The 13,830-nt window shown below is 39.2% G+C and overlaps 1 protein-coding gene across 1 annotated transcript in view; it reads right to left on the bottom strand.

The window, feature by feature from the left end:
- The window catches only part of raver2 (ribonucleoprotein, PTB-binding 2), a 97,949-nt gene that overhangs the window by 66,851 nt on the left and 17,268 nt on the right, over positions 1-13,830 (bottom strand). The window contains exon 2 of the mRNA XM_086268203.1: positions 5,354-5,420. Within this exon, the coding sequence (XP_086124329.1) occupies positions 5,354-5,420 (67 nt within the window). The remainder of the gene's footprint in view (positions 1-5,353; positions 5,421-13,830) is intronic.

Below are 13,830 nucleotides of genomic sequence, written 5' to 3' on the forward strand. Positions count from 1 at the left end.
CATTTTCTAGCCTGTCTGCTGAGGCTGCAGTCCACCTACAACAACCCCATTTGTACTTATTTCAATAAGATTACAGAGTTAATGGGCAGAATAACAAGGTTTAAGCTGTGGAGGCTTGTCTACTACAACACGAAACACAAAGACACACCAACAGCCAGGCTCAGCAGGACTCAGGGAATGAAAAAGAAAACATTTACAAGAGATTCATTGGTTTCATGACTAACAGTGGTTAGGCCTAATGTCCAAGTTATAATCTGAGAACATCCCCAGTTCCATAAAATCTTGGGACATTGTGCAAAAATGTAAATAAAAACAGAATGCAACGATTTGCAGACCTCGTTGACTTATATTCTATTCACAACAGAAAACACAAAGCATATCAAATGTTTAAATTAAGACATCTGACTATTTCACGACTCATTTTTAATATCACGGCAGTATACGGCACGTGTCAAAAAGATTTGAACAGGGGCAACAAAAGGTTGGAAAAGTAAATAGTACTAAAAGGAAACAGCTGGAAGAACATTTTGCAACTAATTAGGTAAAGTGACAACACTTCAGTAACATGTAAAGAGCATCTTAGAGAGGTAGACTGGCTGGGCTTCATCTTAAATTAGCATCTACAAATCATGGAAAAATGTCCAAATAATGTTCTGCAAAAAGAGAAATCTTTGTGTACGCTGAATTAAAAACAGACATGCTTCTGTCATGCAGGTTAAAGCAGATTATTCACAGAACAAGCCATATGTGAACATGATTCAGAAACGTCACCAAAATGGGCCAAACCTCATTTAAAGTGGAATGAATCCAAATGGAAAACATTAACAACCCATCATCTGAACTAAAGAGGAGAGAGACCGTCCAGCCTGTTATCAGCGCTCAGTTCAAAAGCCTGCATCTCTGATGGTCAGTAAGTGGATACGTTCCTAAGGGAGCGCCAGCTTGCACATGTGGAAAGGGACCATAGGTGCTAAACAGTACATGCACGATGCATATTTCAGCAAGAAAATGCTAAACTGCATACGGCATCTATTACAACAGCACGGCTTCGTAGTTAACGAGTCCGGGTGCCTCTTCAAAAAACAAAGCATAAATGCTCAATGACATAAATATGACAACACAGAATAGCTTAGAAGATAAAACCTACACGAAAGATAGAGCACATTTAAACAGAAATACAAATGAAACCGCTCATGAATGGGAATATTAATATACAACCGATAGGTCACACTACAAACCTTCTTCCACTAACAAACTTACGCTACCGTTTTTGTGTTTCACTGAACAGACAACCCCACAGTGGGACGTCCACTAAAGATCCCTGGTACATAGAAAAGAACCGGCTGGAAAAATTCAGGCAGTGTCAGAAATGCAAAGATTGAACTTTCAAGGAGACTGCTGCTCTGACCCACATCACAAACTGACCTATCCAAATATGATGTACAAGAACATCAGTGACATAGTAGCTCAGACTCCTTTGGCCAATGAGCTAAAAATGACATGTGATATACTATTAGGTGCTTCATATGTGCCATTTTTTTCTTTAAAGTTTAGGGAGAAAAGGCTCAAATTTGAAAAACATTAGAAACAGCAATGGAAATACAGCGAGCCTTTGTTCTCACATACTAATATCTAAATGTATCACAATGTGAATTTCACCACACGTTCACTCAGTCACTACAGAAATCCCGCTTCTCTGACAAATTAAAAAAAGCAAACCACACTTTTTTGACCAGCTTCAAGCTAAAACAAAGCTAACGCAGGAAAAATAATGTCTTGAGGAAAACTCCTTGCTCCTTCCTTGGAGCAACCTCCTCACCTGCCACACCTTTTCTGCAATGTAGCACTGTTGAGTGCTTAATAAAAATTGATGACAATATTACCTGGGAAAAGATGTTGAGGAAAAAACAAAGCTTGCAACCTTACTTTCACCTGGGGCCCTCAGCAGAGCTCTGTGAGGCTGTGTGTTAATGCTCCTGAAAATATTCTCCTTCTTAATTCAATCAGCTAATGCAATATTGATACAACGAAAAGTTCCCACATTATGTTGTGAAATTACTGCAGTAAGCTCTTGAAATAAAACTGAGTGGTGCTTCAGTGAAGGAGAAAGCGACGGAGAAGAGAAAAAGGAGGAAGGGTGAAAGTGTTGGGTTAATGGAAAACACAGACCATGAGAATGGCAGGCGGCAGTGTGACAGAAGGAACGGCAGAGAGAGAAAGAAAGAAAATGGGGGGGGGGGGGGGAGGAAGGACATGGTTGCCACTGGTAACATCACTGTGTTTTTTTAAGAAAACTTAAACTTTACCTAAAACAGCCTCTGATGCTTAATTCTTATTCCGCTCCTCCCACCTCATCAGTGCCTAACACTACCGCAGCGGCCTAATTAGTACAGTGCAGTGGCCGCTGGTCCGATGAGAGCCTGTGTTTCATCAGGCTCTCATTTGCTCTGAAACACCATTAACCTTTTGGACAGGCTGGTGCTTTGATATCTCAGCTGTTTACAGCTCCGCTCGACTTTCCAAAAGTGTTTTGTTTCAGGTGCTTGGCTGACTGCTGCGACTAAATATAGCCACTATGGAAGATTTCCCTGGAAAGGGACACACTCTAAGGGCAGAGGGTCGTCTGTGTGTGTGTGTGTGTGTGTGTGTGTGTGTGTGTGTGTGTGTGTGTGTGTATTTGAAGGTCCTCTCATATTTCCTGACTTATGAGGACTTAATGTGGAAAATTGTCATTACAAGAAGCTCAGCTTTAAAACAGCAGGAGGAATTTGAATTGTGATAGAAACTGCTAACATATGCAAGAAATATATAATACTTTGGTTAAGTTAGACATGTAGTGGTTGAGGTTTAATCAGTTAATACTTGGTAAAATAACAGTTTTGAACATAAAAACCCCAAATCATTAACTGAATGATAGTAATAGCAACTAATCTATGGACAATCCCCAAGCTTGTTTTCAAGTTTAACACACGCACACACCCCTACACCCACACACACACGTAAACCTGTGAAACAGAACTAGTTAGTTCAGTTGCTGAAATCAGATATCCATGAATGTTCTTGACTGCAGGGAGGGTTGGTGCCTATCACAGCTCTCACTGGGGTACACCCTGGACAGGTTGCCAGAGCTATCACAGGGCTAACACAGAGAGACACAATCACTGATGCTCCCATTCACACCTATGGCCAGTTTATAATCACAGATCAATCTAACAAGCATTTGTTTGAAGTGTAGGAAGAAGCAGAAACTAACTGGGGAGAATCCATGCAAGGCACAAGGAGAATGTGCAAACTCCACGGCTCATATGGAAAAGGCTTTCCAGACAAATGATTGTTTAACAATCAATAGTCAGGGAATAACTCAAAGTACAACTAAACAGGGCTGCTGCATTGACGTCGTCCTATCATGATGCTATAAATACTGTAATGTACAATCTAGTTGTGGAATACAGATGGCGAGCGCTGTAGACTTCACATGTAGGTTATCAGCGGATATCAGTGAACTTTTTGTGACAGTTCCATGGACCGTGAATAAAGCCAGACACTAGGGATGGCATTCAAGAAAGAAACCCAGGTTCTCTGGCACAAAGCCAAAGGATTAATGTTTTCTAAGAAATAAAAAGAAGCCTGATGGGTACTGAGAATACACTGGGAGCACACTGAGACCAAGATACACTTGTCCAGGATTTTTGGCATAAATTTGGTCAGGACTACAATAGTGAAAAACAGTCACAATAGTGAGGCACAGCGGTAGGTTTGCAATGACATGGGCTGCTTGAGTGCAAAAGGTGTTGGGTAGATGACATTTATAGATGGCGGCGTGAATGTCTGTGGATATACCAAAATACTATCTGACAAGATGGTTTCCAGTCTCCACAATTCTGGCAGAAGAAGAATGTTCCAGCAAGATAACGATTCAAAACACACTGACACAGTCAGAGAAGACTGAAGGTAAGAACTCTGACCTGGAAAAATATCTCGCCTGGCTTGAATCCAATCAAACACCTTTGAGGTATTTTTATGTGAAACCAAGAGCAACACACATCCAAGATCTCTGAAAAGTAGCGAGATCTCTCCAGAAAAAAAAATACTGACTCAGTCAACAGAATAAAGGACGTGAGATGTTGAAACAAATTATATATTCAAATCTTATTGACAGATGAAATGAGATCATGTCATTTTTTAAAAGTATATCTAAACTATAAATTTTTCATTTTACACAAGAATACACACTCTGGAAATGAACTTGCAAGCGTTAAAGTTACACTGTGACAGGTGATACAAGTTTCAAAATTTGATATTTTGGTGATAATGCACTGGGGTGTACTCACATCTGTTGTGTATTCTAACTATAAATACAAATTACCCGTGACAGATATGGGATAGCTGTGTGTTTAGGGTACATGTACATTTACATGAACATTTACAATTTCAGCCACAGGACAATTTCATCGCCCATTACATCCTGAAATAGCAGTTAAGGGACAGGTTAGAGTTAAGCATTGAGTTGGGGTGGTTATTATTAGGGGATAACTAAGGCTACGTTCACACTGCAGGTCTTGATGCTCAATTCCGATTTTTTGATCAAATTTGATTTTTTTTGTCTGCGTGTTCACACTAAAAATAAAATGCGACAGCAAACGCGCTCTAGTGTGAACGCTCAAAGCGGCCCGCATGCGCAAAAGAAGACGTCACACACAAGGCGCTCTGTTTGAACCCAGAGCAAACAGTATTGTTTGACTGATGGCCCTTAATATAAAGACTTTGGACTTCACGTTTCCCAATTTTTGCTTTAAGTTATTTTGTTATTTACATAATAATGTAGATAAACTAATAATTACTCTTATTGCTTATTGTTTTAGAGAGGAGCGGTGCTTCAAAGGATAGTTGCAGATTTCTGTCAGAATCTGCAGATTATACAGTACAAATAAAATGTTTACGTTTCTCCAACGTTGTCTTCCTAACAGTTTCACTGACATCTACACTGGATGGCCAGGAAGCGTTCGCGATGTCTTATCGGGCGCTGATAATTGGCATCTGTCTTGTGTCAGTGACGTAAAGAACGGATTTAATGCGACATGACCGTTCAAACAGCAGTCGCTTTCTAAAACATCGGATATGTATCGGATTCAGTACCACATACGAAAGTGACCCAGATCGGATTTGAAAATATCGGATTTGTGCCGTTCACACTGTCATACCATGATCGGATATGGGTCGCATAGGGTAAAAAAATCGGATTTGATGCGCTTTCGCCTGCAGTGTGAACGTAGCCTAAGGTGGTTAGGATCTTCAATAGCACAAGTACACAAGTGTGACTTTGTGTGTATGTCAGGTTAGAGTTGAGTTTTACCTGTTCCTTTGTTGCGGTCCACAAAGCAGTACTTCAGTTCATATTCTTTCAGAATTTCATGGACTTCCTATAAAAAAAGTAAGGGACAATTTGGTCAAACAGAATGGTAGAAGTCATTAATGTAAAAAGAATAGAGAAAAAAAACTACAAAACTCTTGATTATACAATAATCAAAGTAGTATCAGTAAACCACAATGATCTTAAAAAACTGTTTTGGAAAAATATCAGAATAAATGCAAACACAATGAAAGACTTAAGCAGTGAATATACAAGGGAAAAAAGGTTCTATCTTAAATGGAAAAGTAAGCTATTACATTCCAATACACAAACTGTGAGAGAAACCTTTGCATTATTAGCATGTGACAGATGCTCATCATCTTTCTCTACTCTAGTCTAGTAACAGCTATTGACTCAGATAAAGGTAAATTTTTGTCATATATAATTATATAGTCTAATGTCATAATTGATACAGGGCTCAATGTTAACACAACTTAGTTATACCAACAACTGAAATAAACTGAAACCCCATTAAAAAAAATCTCCTTTACTCCACAGATGAAGATTTATTCTTTGCATAAGCAGAAGTAAAGCTTTTTTCATTTAATGTTGTGCTTTTCTGGTGAAACTGAAAGAATGGATGCTGCACAAGAAAGCAAAAGCAAAGCTTTGAACAAAGTTGTGGGGATAATGGTACAAAACAACTAAAAATAACGCAAATTTTCAAAATAACTAAGAGCTCAGACAGCACTTACACCCTTTAAAAAACCCTGATAATGTCAGCATGATTACTTGAAACTCAGTTTTCAATCGAACAAACTTCTCTGCAAAAATGTCTTTGATGGGAAGTTTCCATATTTGCACTGATTTGTTTTTTTAAACAGGTAATTGTTGTTTTTTGTGTTGTTCAAATGAATAATACTAATACTGTGCTTGACATTCTTCCATCTCGCATAGCTAAGGACTGTTTTGATGTAATCAGACCCAGTATCCTATTTCTTATGAACTTTTCCTTGCTCTCAGGCTGTGTTCCTTTGACTTTTAAGCATGCTGTAGTCCACCCGATTCTTAAAAAAAAGAAACTCTGACTGTTATGACCTTTCAAACTACAGACCGATATCTAAGCTTTCGTTCTTGTCCAAGATCCTGGAGAGACTAGTTCTCTCCCAGCTCCAGGCGTACTTGGACACAAACAATATTGCTGAGAAATTTCAATCTGCTGTTAAGCCATTGCATAGCACTGAAACAGCATTGGTTAGAGTTCTTAATGATATTCTTGTAATCACTGATACTGGATGCTCTATGGTCCTAGTTTTACTGGACCTCTCTTCAGCCTTTGATATGGTGGACCATAACATTTTATTACTAAGACTTGAGCACACTGTGGGTATTAGAGGCACTGCCCTCGACTGGTTTAAATCATATCTCGCTGATAGATCCTTCTCAGTTAACTTGGGCACCTTCTCCTCTTCCTCCGCTCCGGTCTGTTGTGGTGTGCCTCAAGGACCAGTTTTAGGCCCTATTCTCTTCTCATTGTATTTGCTCCCTCTAGGCGCAATCTTTGAAGAATACAATATCGCCTTCCACTGTTACGCTGATGACATACAGATCTATTTTGAACTTACTGATGACCTTGCTGTGTCCCTGCACTACTTTCAAGAATGCATGCGGGAGGTCAAAGAATGGTTCCTGAGTAATTCTCTTGTTTTAAATGATAAGAAGACTGAGATTGTGGTTTTTAACAGTAAAATCCCTCGTGCCCAACTCTGTGCTGCTCTGGGTTCCTTTGCTAGCTCTTCCTGTTACTATGTCAGTAACTTGGGTGTACTGCTGGATAGCTCGCTCAAAACTCGATAAGCAAGTGTCTGCTGTAGTGATATCTAGCTTCCCCCAACTGCGCCTTATCTCTAAGGCTGGGCATTATGTTCCGCATAAGGACCTGGAGAAGCTTATTCACGCTTTTGTGACCTCCAGGTTGGATTATTGTAACTCCTTGTACTACGGTCTTCCCTCTTCTCTTCTTCTTAGACTGCAAACAGTCCAAAATGCAGCAGCCCGCCTCTTTACTGGTACCAGGAAATTTTGCCCTATTACTCCTGTTCTAGCTAGCTTGCATTGACTTCCCATAAAGTACCATATTCAATTTAAAATATTACTCCTACATTCAAAACTATTATTAAATCAGCGCCGAGTTATCTTAGTGAACTTCTCAAACCACATGCTCCTGCTAGAACACTTAGATCTGCCACTCAACTACTTCTGACCCAACCTAGATCTCAGCTGAAGTCCCGGGGTGACCGTGCGTTTGCTCTGGCTGCCCCGGTACTGTGGAATAACCTTCCTCTCGACATCCGTGCATCTGATTCCATTGCACTGTTCAAATCACGACTAAAAACCCACTTATTCAATCTTGCCTTTCCTTCTAGTTAATATTTCTTTCATGATTTTATATCATGCACTTTTATGCTCATTTAATTTCTTCTTTGCTCTGTACCTGTTGCTTTCCTATGTATCAGTGACAGCTACCTGCTTGAATACCTAGTAGTTGCTTTCATCCTATTTCTATTATCTTCCTTTTATTCTCTATGTTACTTGTTAAGCACCTTGGAATACCCTTGGTTTTTAAGTGTGCTTTATAAATAAAGTTTATTATTATTATTATTTTTGGGAGTGTATTCTTAAAAAAAGAAATGATTCTATCTGGTGTTGGGCTAATACAAAGATCAGCACTCTATCCAACTACACAAGGGGCACAAACTAATACTAAAGTACAAAAGCAGATTCCACTCTCCAGCAAAATGTGTTATTTGTCTTTTTAGTGCTAGGATGTAATAAAGGTAAGTAAAAGAGAAAAAAAGATCATAGCACAATACGTTACAGCCTCTGCTGTCCACGGCTGACTCTGTTAGCCTTCCTGATAGAGTTTACTGATTTTTTCTTTTAAAGATATGCAACAAGCACCCTTGTGGATTTAGTCACTATCATACCTGTCCAAGAGCAGCAATACTGAGGCACTACATAAACGTGGAGGTATTCTCTCCCTCTACTTTTTATGTTCCTACCCAGTTTTATTCAAACGCATAGTCAACAATACAAGCTGGTTTTTAGAAGGGCTTGAGCATGAACAACAACACAAAAGTGGCAACAGTCTTTCATGAATTGATAAGCATTTGTAAGGACACAGCAGCTCTTTATTTTGCTAATGCTGCCTATACGCCGTGCTCTCCTTTCCTGTCATTTAATGCTGGTTAGTTTTTGTGTTTCCATTGAAAGACAGAAAACAAAGAAATCACCTTTGCATAATTATAACACTGGAGCTCTCTTTAATACAATACTCGCACTAGAGCGAATGTAGCTTTGGCATTTGTGGGAGGTCAGGTGGACAGACACTTCATAGAAAACATTTCCACTTTCATTTATCGCATCAATGTTCAGTCAAACAACGACGGAGGTGATTAGGCTTTCTAATGTGTACAGTCTTCTTTCTTTCTACCCTTCTAACAGCCCACTCGTGCACACAGAACAGCCATGTTTTATATCAGCGAAGGCCATGCAAGGCAGCCCACACAGAGGGTCAGCTCACTCACCCTTAAAATCAGTGCAGAGCGAGCTATAATCACAGAGAGGGGGGAAAGAGCCAAAGAGAGATATAAAAATCTATATACAAAGAGGTATTTTGCTTTGGACTTTTGGTGATTCAGCTGTCTTGCTTAAGACAGAAGTGGTTTCAGGGTATTGGCAGCATTATTCTGAAAGTACACTGAAGGGTAAAAAAATCTACCTGAAATTAAATAATTAAACAAATTAAACTTGTTTGATTATTTCTGTTTGTACTGTGAAATTAAAAAATATCCTTTTCTTAAGCATATTAAGAGAGTTTGCTTCATTAGAATTGACAAAAATAAAATTGTATTTTAGAAAACGCAGTGGAAAAATACACATCGGCATATTTCGTCAGCTGTCAGGAAATGAAGACTGCATCATGCTTTCAAGGGACTCAATTATAGTCAAAAACGAGCTGGTAAACAAAGATTTTTTTTTGTTTTTTCTTGCATTACAATGCCAACACACAAGCATATCATTACAACACCGGTTACAAGCAATTAAATAACAAGATAAACATGGAATTCAACAGGAAAGCCACCTAAATATGTCATCATTTCAACAAATGATTCCCAAAGCTCTACTTCTTTGTCCTTTGTTTAAGTGCTTGCATGTTTCTATTCACTTAAAGCTCTGTCTCACAATTGTTGCTTTTCTTCTACTCTTTTTGGTCTTTGTCTGGCATTAATGGCGTGTTTCTGACAAAAAAGCAGAGCTCTTATATTAAGAGGAACACCAACTTGAAGCTTGAAATACCCCCGTATATGTGATGAAGAAAAATGACAAGTAACAAAAACACGGGACTTTTTCTTTGCCTCCGCATCCTGTGAAATGTAAAAGTTATTCATTAGTAGTTACTGCTCTGGACAGCGTACGGTCAGACACTGCGGTGCACTTTGTGACACTGAGACATGGCTAAATTACACCACTCAGTGACCATCTTTCTCCAAAGCCATTTTATTGCATGGCCCTCTGCTATTCTGTACTTAAATTGAGCTGAAAGTTTGTTTCTCACAGCACTGGCACATCACAAGACATTTAAAGACTATTTTTAGGAGCACAAACAATCCAGCCTCCCGTCTTAGCCGTACAATTTACCAGTTGAGCACACCAGGCTGCTCCTTTTTTTATTTTATGAAATTCCAGTTTGTTTCACCCCATTTCCTTTTACATTCCATGTTTTAATGATCTCTACTTCCAATCATGCTGTTCAATAATGTTGCTCTTTGTTTCATTGAGAGTTCCACTACGCTATTTCAACAGCTTTCTAATTAGCACTTCTGTACGTGTTTCAAAACAGCCACTGGGCTCAGTACAGAGACACAGACAGGTAAACCTACAGACCGGATTGGCAGTACGGCTGAATAAATTTGTATTATTCTGTCTAATGGAGGATTCACAATTTCAATATTTTTTGTCTTGCACTTCATCAAGAATGCAAGACAAAATAGAATTCCTTATTAAACTGCCTGCCTTTGGGCTATTCAGTGTGTGCTCGGCAATTGGATGCGCATATCAGAGTCCATCTGCTGTTAGATTTTTAGCGAGGAAGCTTTGACTATTCCCTGTTGATTATCATCATTATTATTATTATTATTACTTCATCAGAGCTCAAACATGGCATTCAGGACAGCCCTAGTGAATAGAGATGGTTTACCTCAATATGGAAATCACTAGTAATCCTCAAGAACAGAAAGACTCATTTTGATTTTTTCCCCACTTCTGGAACAAGACCCTTTGAGCAAATTAAACCATGAATTGTTCCCACATGATGTGAAGAGAAGAATATGGAAAAGGAGAGGAAAGGCTTGTGATCCAAAGTCTGTGGACACACAGTGTAATGACATGTCCATGCACGACTTCCAATGGAACTGGGTAGCAGGGTGGATTCTTAAGCATTTAAAGGAATGCTGCTCAGATTATTTCAAATGTTGTTAAACTAACAGGAAAGCACTTCATGGCACAGATGAATAGTGAACTAAAGCATACTGTAAAATAAAGCCAAGGTCTTCTCAAGGCAAACTAACAAAATGTCAAATGGCTGAGACGGTCACCTGCCCTCCGCCTAATTGAGCCTGTACAGATAATTGGAGGCAGAAAGAATCACAGCTGAAACTAAACATGGTTTAGCTTGGAAGTGAATCTACTGGCCCGACTCTTCTCACTTTAGATGCCTGGCAGATGCTCTTCAAGGAGAAAACTCTGTATTTTGTCATCTCCTAGGGTTCCAAAGTTCAAGCATATTTGCATCCAAGTATTAAAAATAATCCTCCTTATCTTCATTTATGTTAGTCCAGTTACTGGGATACAGAGCGACTCAAGAAATAGAGCGAGTTGTCTACTATTCTGCAGTTCAACGTATCCTTGGGCAAGGTACTGAGCCCCAAGTTGCCTCTGATGAGTGTGTGAATGTTGGATTAAAAGCACTCTAAAAGGACACTTAATTAAGCTCATTGTAAGAAAGCACTTTAAGTGCTGAAATAAAGTAGAAAAACACTATAAATGTACCGGTCCATTTACTATTTTACCATATCACCATGCCAAAAAAATGTAGTAGTGGGTACAGTGGAAATACATAATTCTCAATTCCAAGCTCAAAGTCAAAGCAAGACAATTATCTCATGTAGTTAAATATAAACTATTTTATTAAAAAGTTGTTTAAAACTCCCTGACATGGTTATGGTTTATTTGAAATCTTAATATGGGCACAAACTGAATTGTTAGTAGGTTACTTGGCAACCATCCTAACATTACTACACAGTTAGCTACATTAATTATCATCTTACTTTAATCATGTATGTATGTATATATATTCCTCCTTAACGACCCCCGGGCCTCATGTTTGACACCCATGCCTAAGAACATGGTTGATTTCACAACAAAAATGCCATCGGTCTTAAAAAAAACTGATGACATGTATTTCAAGATAACGATGCAAAGTACCTCCATATCAAGTTGTTATTGCCCTTCTTACAACAACATGGGTCGGAGACATCACAGCAGCTGGACTAGGCGTCATCTTTTTGTAGTTTTTCCAGTGGTTGACGTGAGTAAGGACAGATTCCATTCATAAAGAATTTCTGTCCTAGAGCATACACTGCCTACAGACTACCAAAAAAAAGAACAAAAATCCAAACAAAAAAAGAAGCACTATTGCGTTTTCTGGTGACGTCCTCAATATAAACGTATCACCAACAAAAGAAAAACACCTCTAGCAAATTTTCCATATTGTACTGTCTGAAAAGAAGAATAGCAGCAAAAGGAGTGACAAAGAAAACTGATACACTTGCAAAGGTTTCCACATCATTTCTGAAATGTCATGTTGAAAGTCTAACAGTGTTCTGTTGGACTGCTGTAGTGGGCTCTCTCATCAGTTACACTTTATTTCAATGTTGTGAGTTTCTGTGCGATATACTTCAGTGTACATTTTAGTTCGACTCTACAGTTTAAAATTAAACGGCACAACAAAGACGCAAAGTCACCTAAAACCAAACTTTTCAGCTGCTAGCCACAAATAATCCTGATTTTAACAGTCCCACTCAGCTACACTGTGTTCTTCTTCTTACTACTACTACAAAGATCAACAAAGTCAACCAGTTTCTTTACATCCAACAAAACATGCCATCCACTTCAATCAGCGCTGTAATGTTCCCTGTGCATGTTTGAACACTTTAAAACGCTGACATTTCCAGCAAGTCCAGTCAGTACCCAGCACTTGCTTCAAGCCCACGGCCAAATCAGTAAGTGCATGTGTGGGTGTACACTTGGTGGAGCATTAAAGCAAAGTGCCCTGAGAGAAAGAGCTAGATAAAGAATTTGATAGCAGCGCCGTCTGAATACTATTAAAGGGAAAATGAAATGACAAGCACCACCTGAAACAGCTGATAATCATCTACACACCTGTGGGCACCGCACTCTGTATGTTCCAGCTGCGTTCGCTGATCAACAGCTCCGGCACAAAATGAAGCACACCGCCCATCACCGCAGATCAATCTACATGACGTTCATTTCAAGCTACTCAAACTGGTGCTCGCCAAGATACGAGTAAATGTTGTTGCTTATCTATTGTGTGCCGTGAACGGGGTGTAGGCTTACAGGCATACCTTCCCATTTTAACATCTCATACAACCAGGAGCATCAAACCAGCAGACTAGTCGATCCAGTCAGTAGTTTCTATAGCAGGTATGTCATACTCATTGTACACTGTGGGCCACATACGGCCCACTTTAACCTCGAATGGGCTGGACCATTGATATCTTCTTTTAAAGGGGTTATCTACTTTTCTGCATAACAAAGAGATGCCGCTCTGGTACATCAAAGAAATCTGTCACTGTAACTTTTTGGGCATAAATTGTAAGAAACAGATTGCAGTAAAAGTTCTGATTTCTCATCGATACGATTGTCCTGTAATAATAAAACAAAGCTTTTTCTTAATTTTTTCATTATTGTACATTAAGAACTTTCTATATTAGTGAAAAAACAGGAACATTTCTGTCATTTAACTATTACTAATTACTTTGCTGTAATATAAATGGCCATGGGGGAGGTCTTTATCAGTAGTAAAGCTGAAAAACTTGTGAAAACTACACTTAGAAGCCCAAAAAATTTAGATCTTCTCTCACATTGTTTGTGAGCTGCCCAGTGGGCCGGACTGGAGTCCCCGCTGGGTCGATTTTGGCCCCCGGACCTTCTGTTTGAATCCCCTGTTCCAGAGGGTTTGTGAAACAGGAAGGAAAAACAAGAAACTGTCTCATTTCCCAGCATTAACGGCACATAATTATTCTAAAATATCCTTTCATCGCTTTGATGCCTAACATATGCTTTGGGCTTTTTCAGCACCACAGTTTGTGGAAACAGTCAAAGCGGCCCGTCTTCAA

Source organism: Aulonocara sp. 'chitande type north' Nkhata Bay, linkage group LG17 (assembly GCF_057382095.1).
Source record: "Aulonocara sp. 'chitande type north' Nkhata Bay isolate Kocher_YH1m ecotype deep benthic linkage group LG17, A_spYH_male_GT1.1, whole genome shotgun sequence".
In the NCBI taxonomy this organism is placed as follows: Eukaryota; Metazoa; Chordata; class Actinopteri; order Cichliformes; family Cichlidae; genus Aulonocara; species Aulonocara sp. 'chitande type north' Nkhata Bay.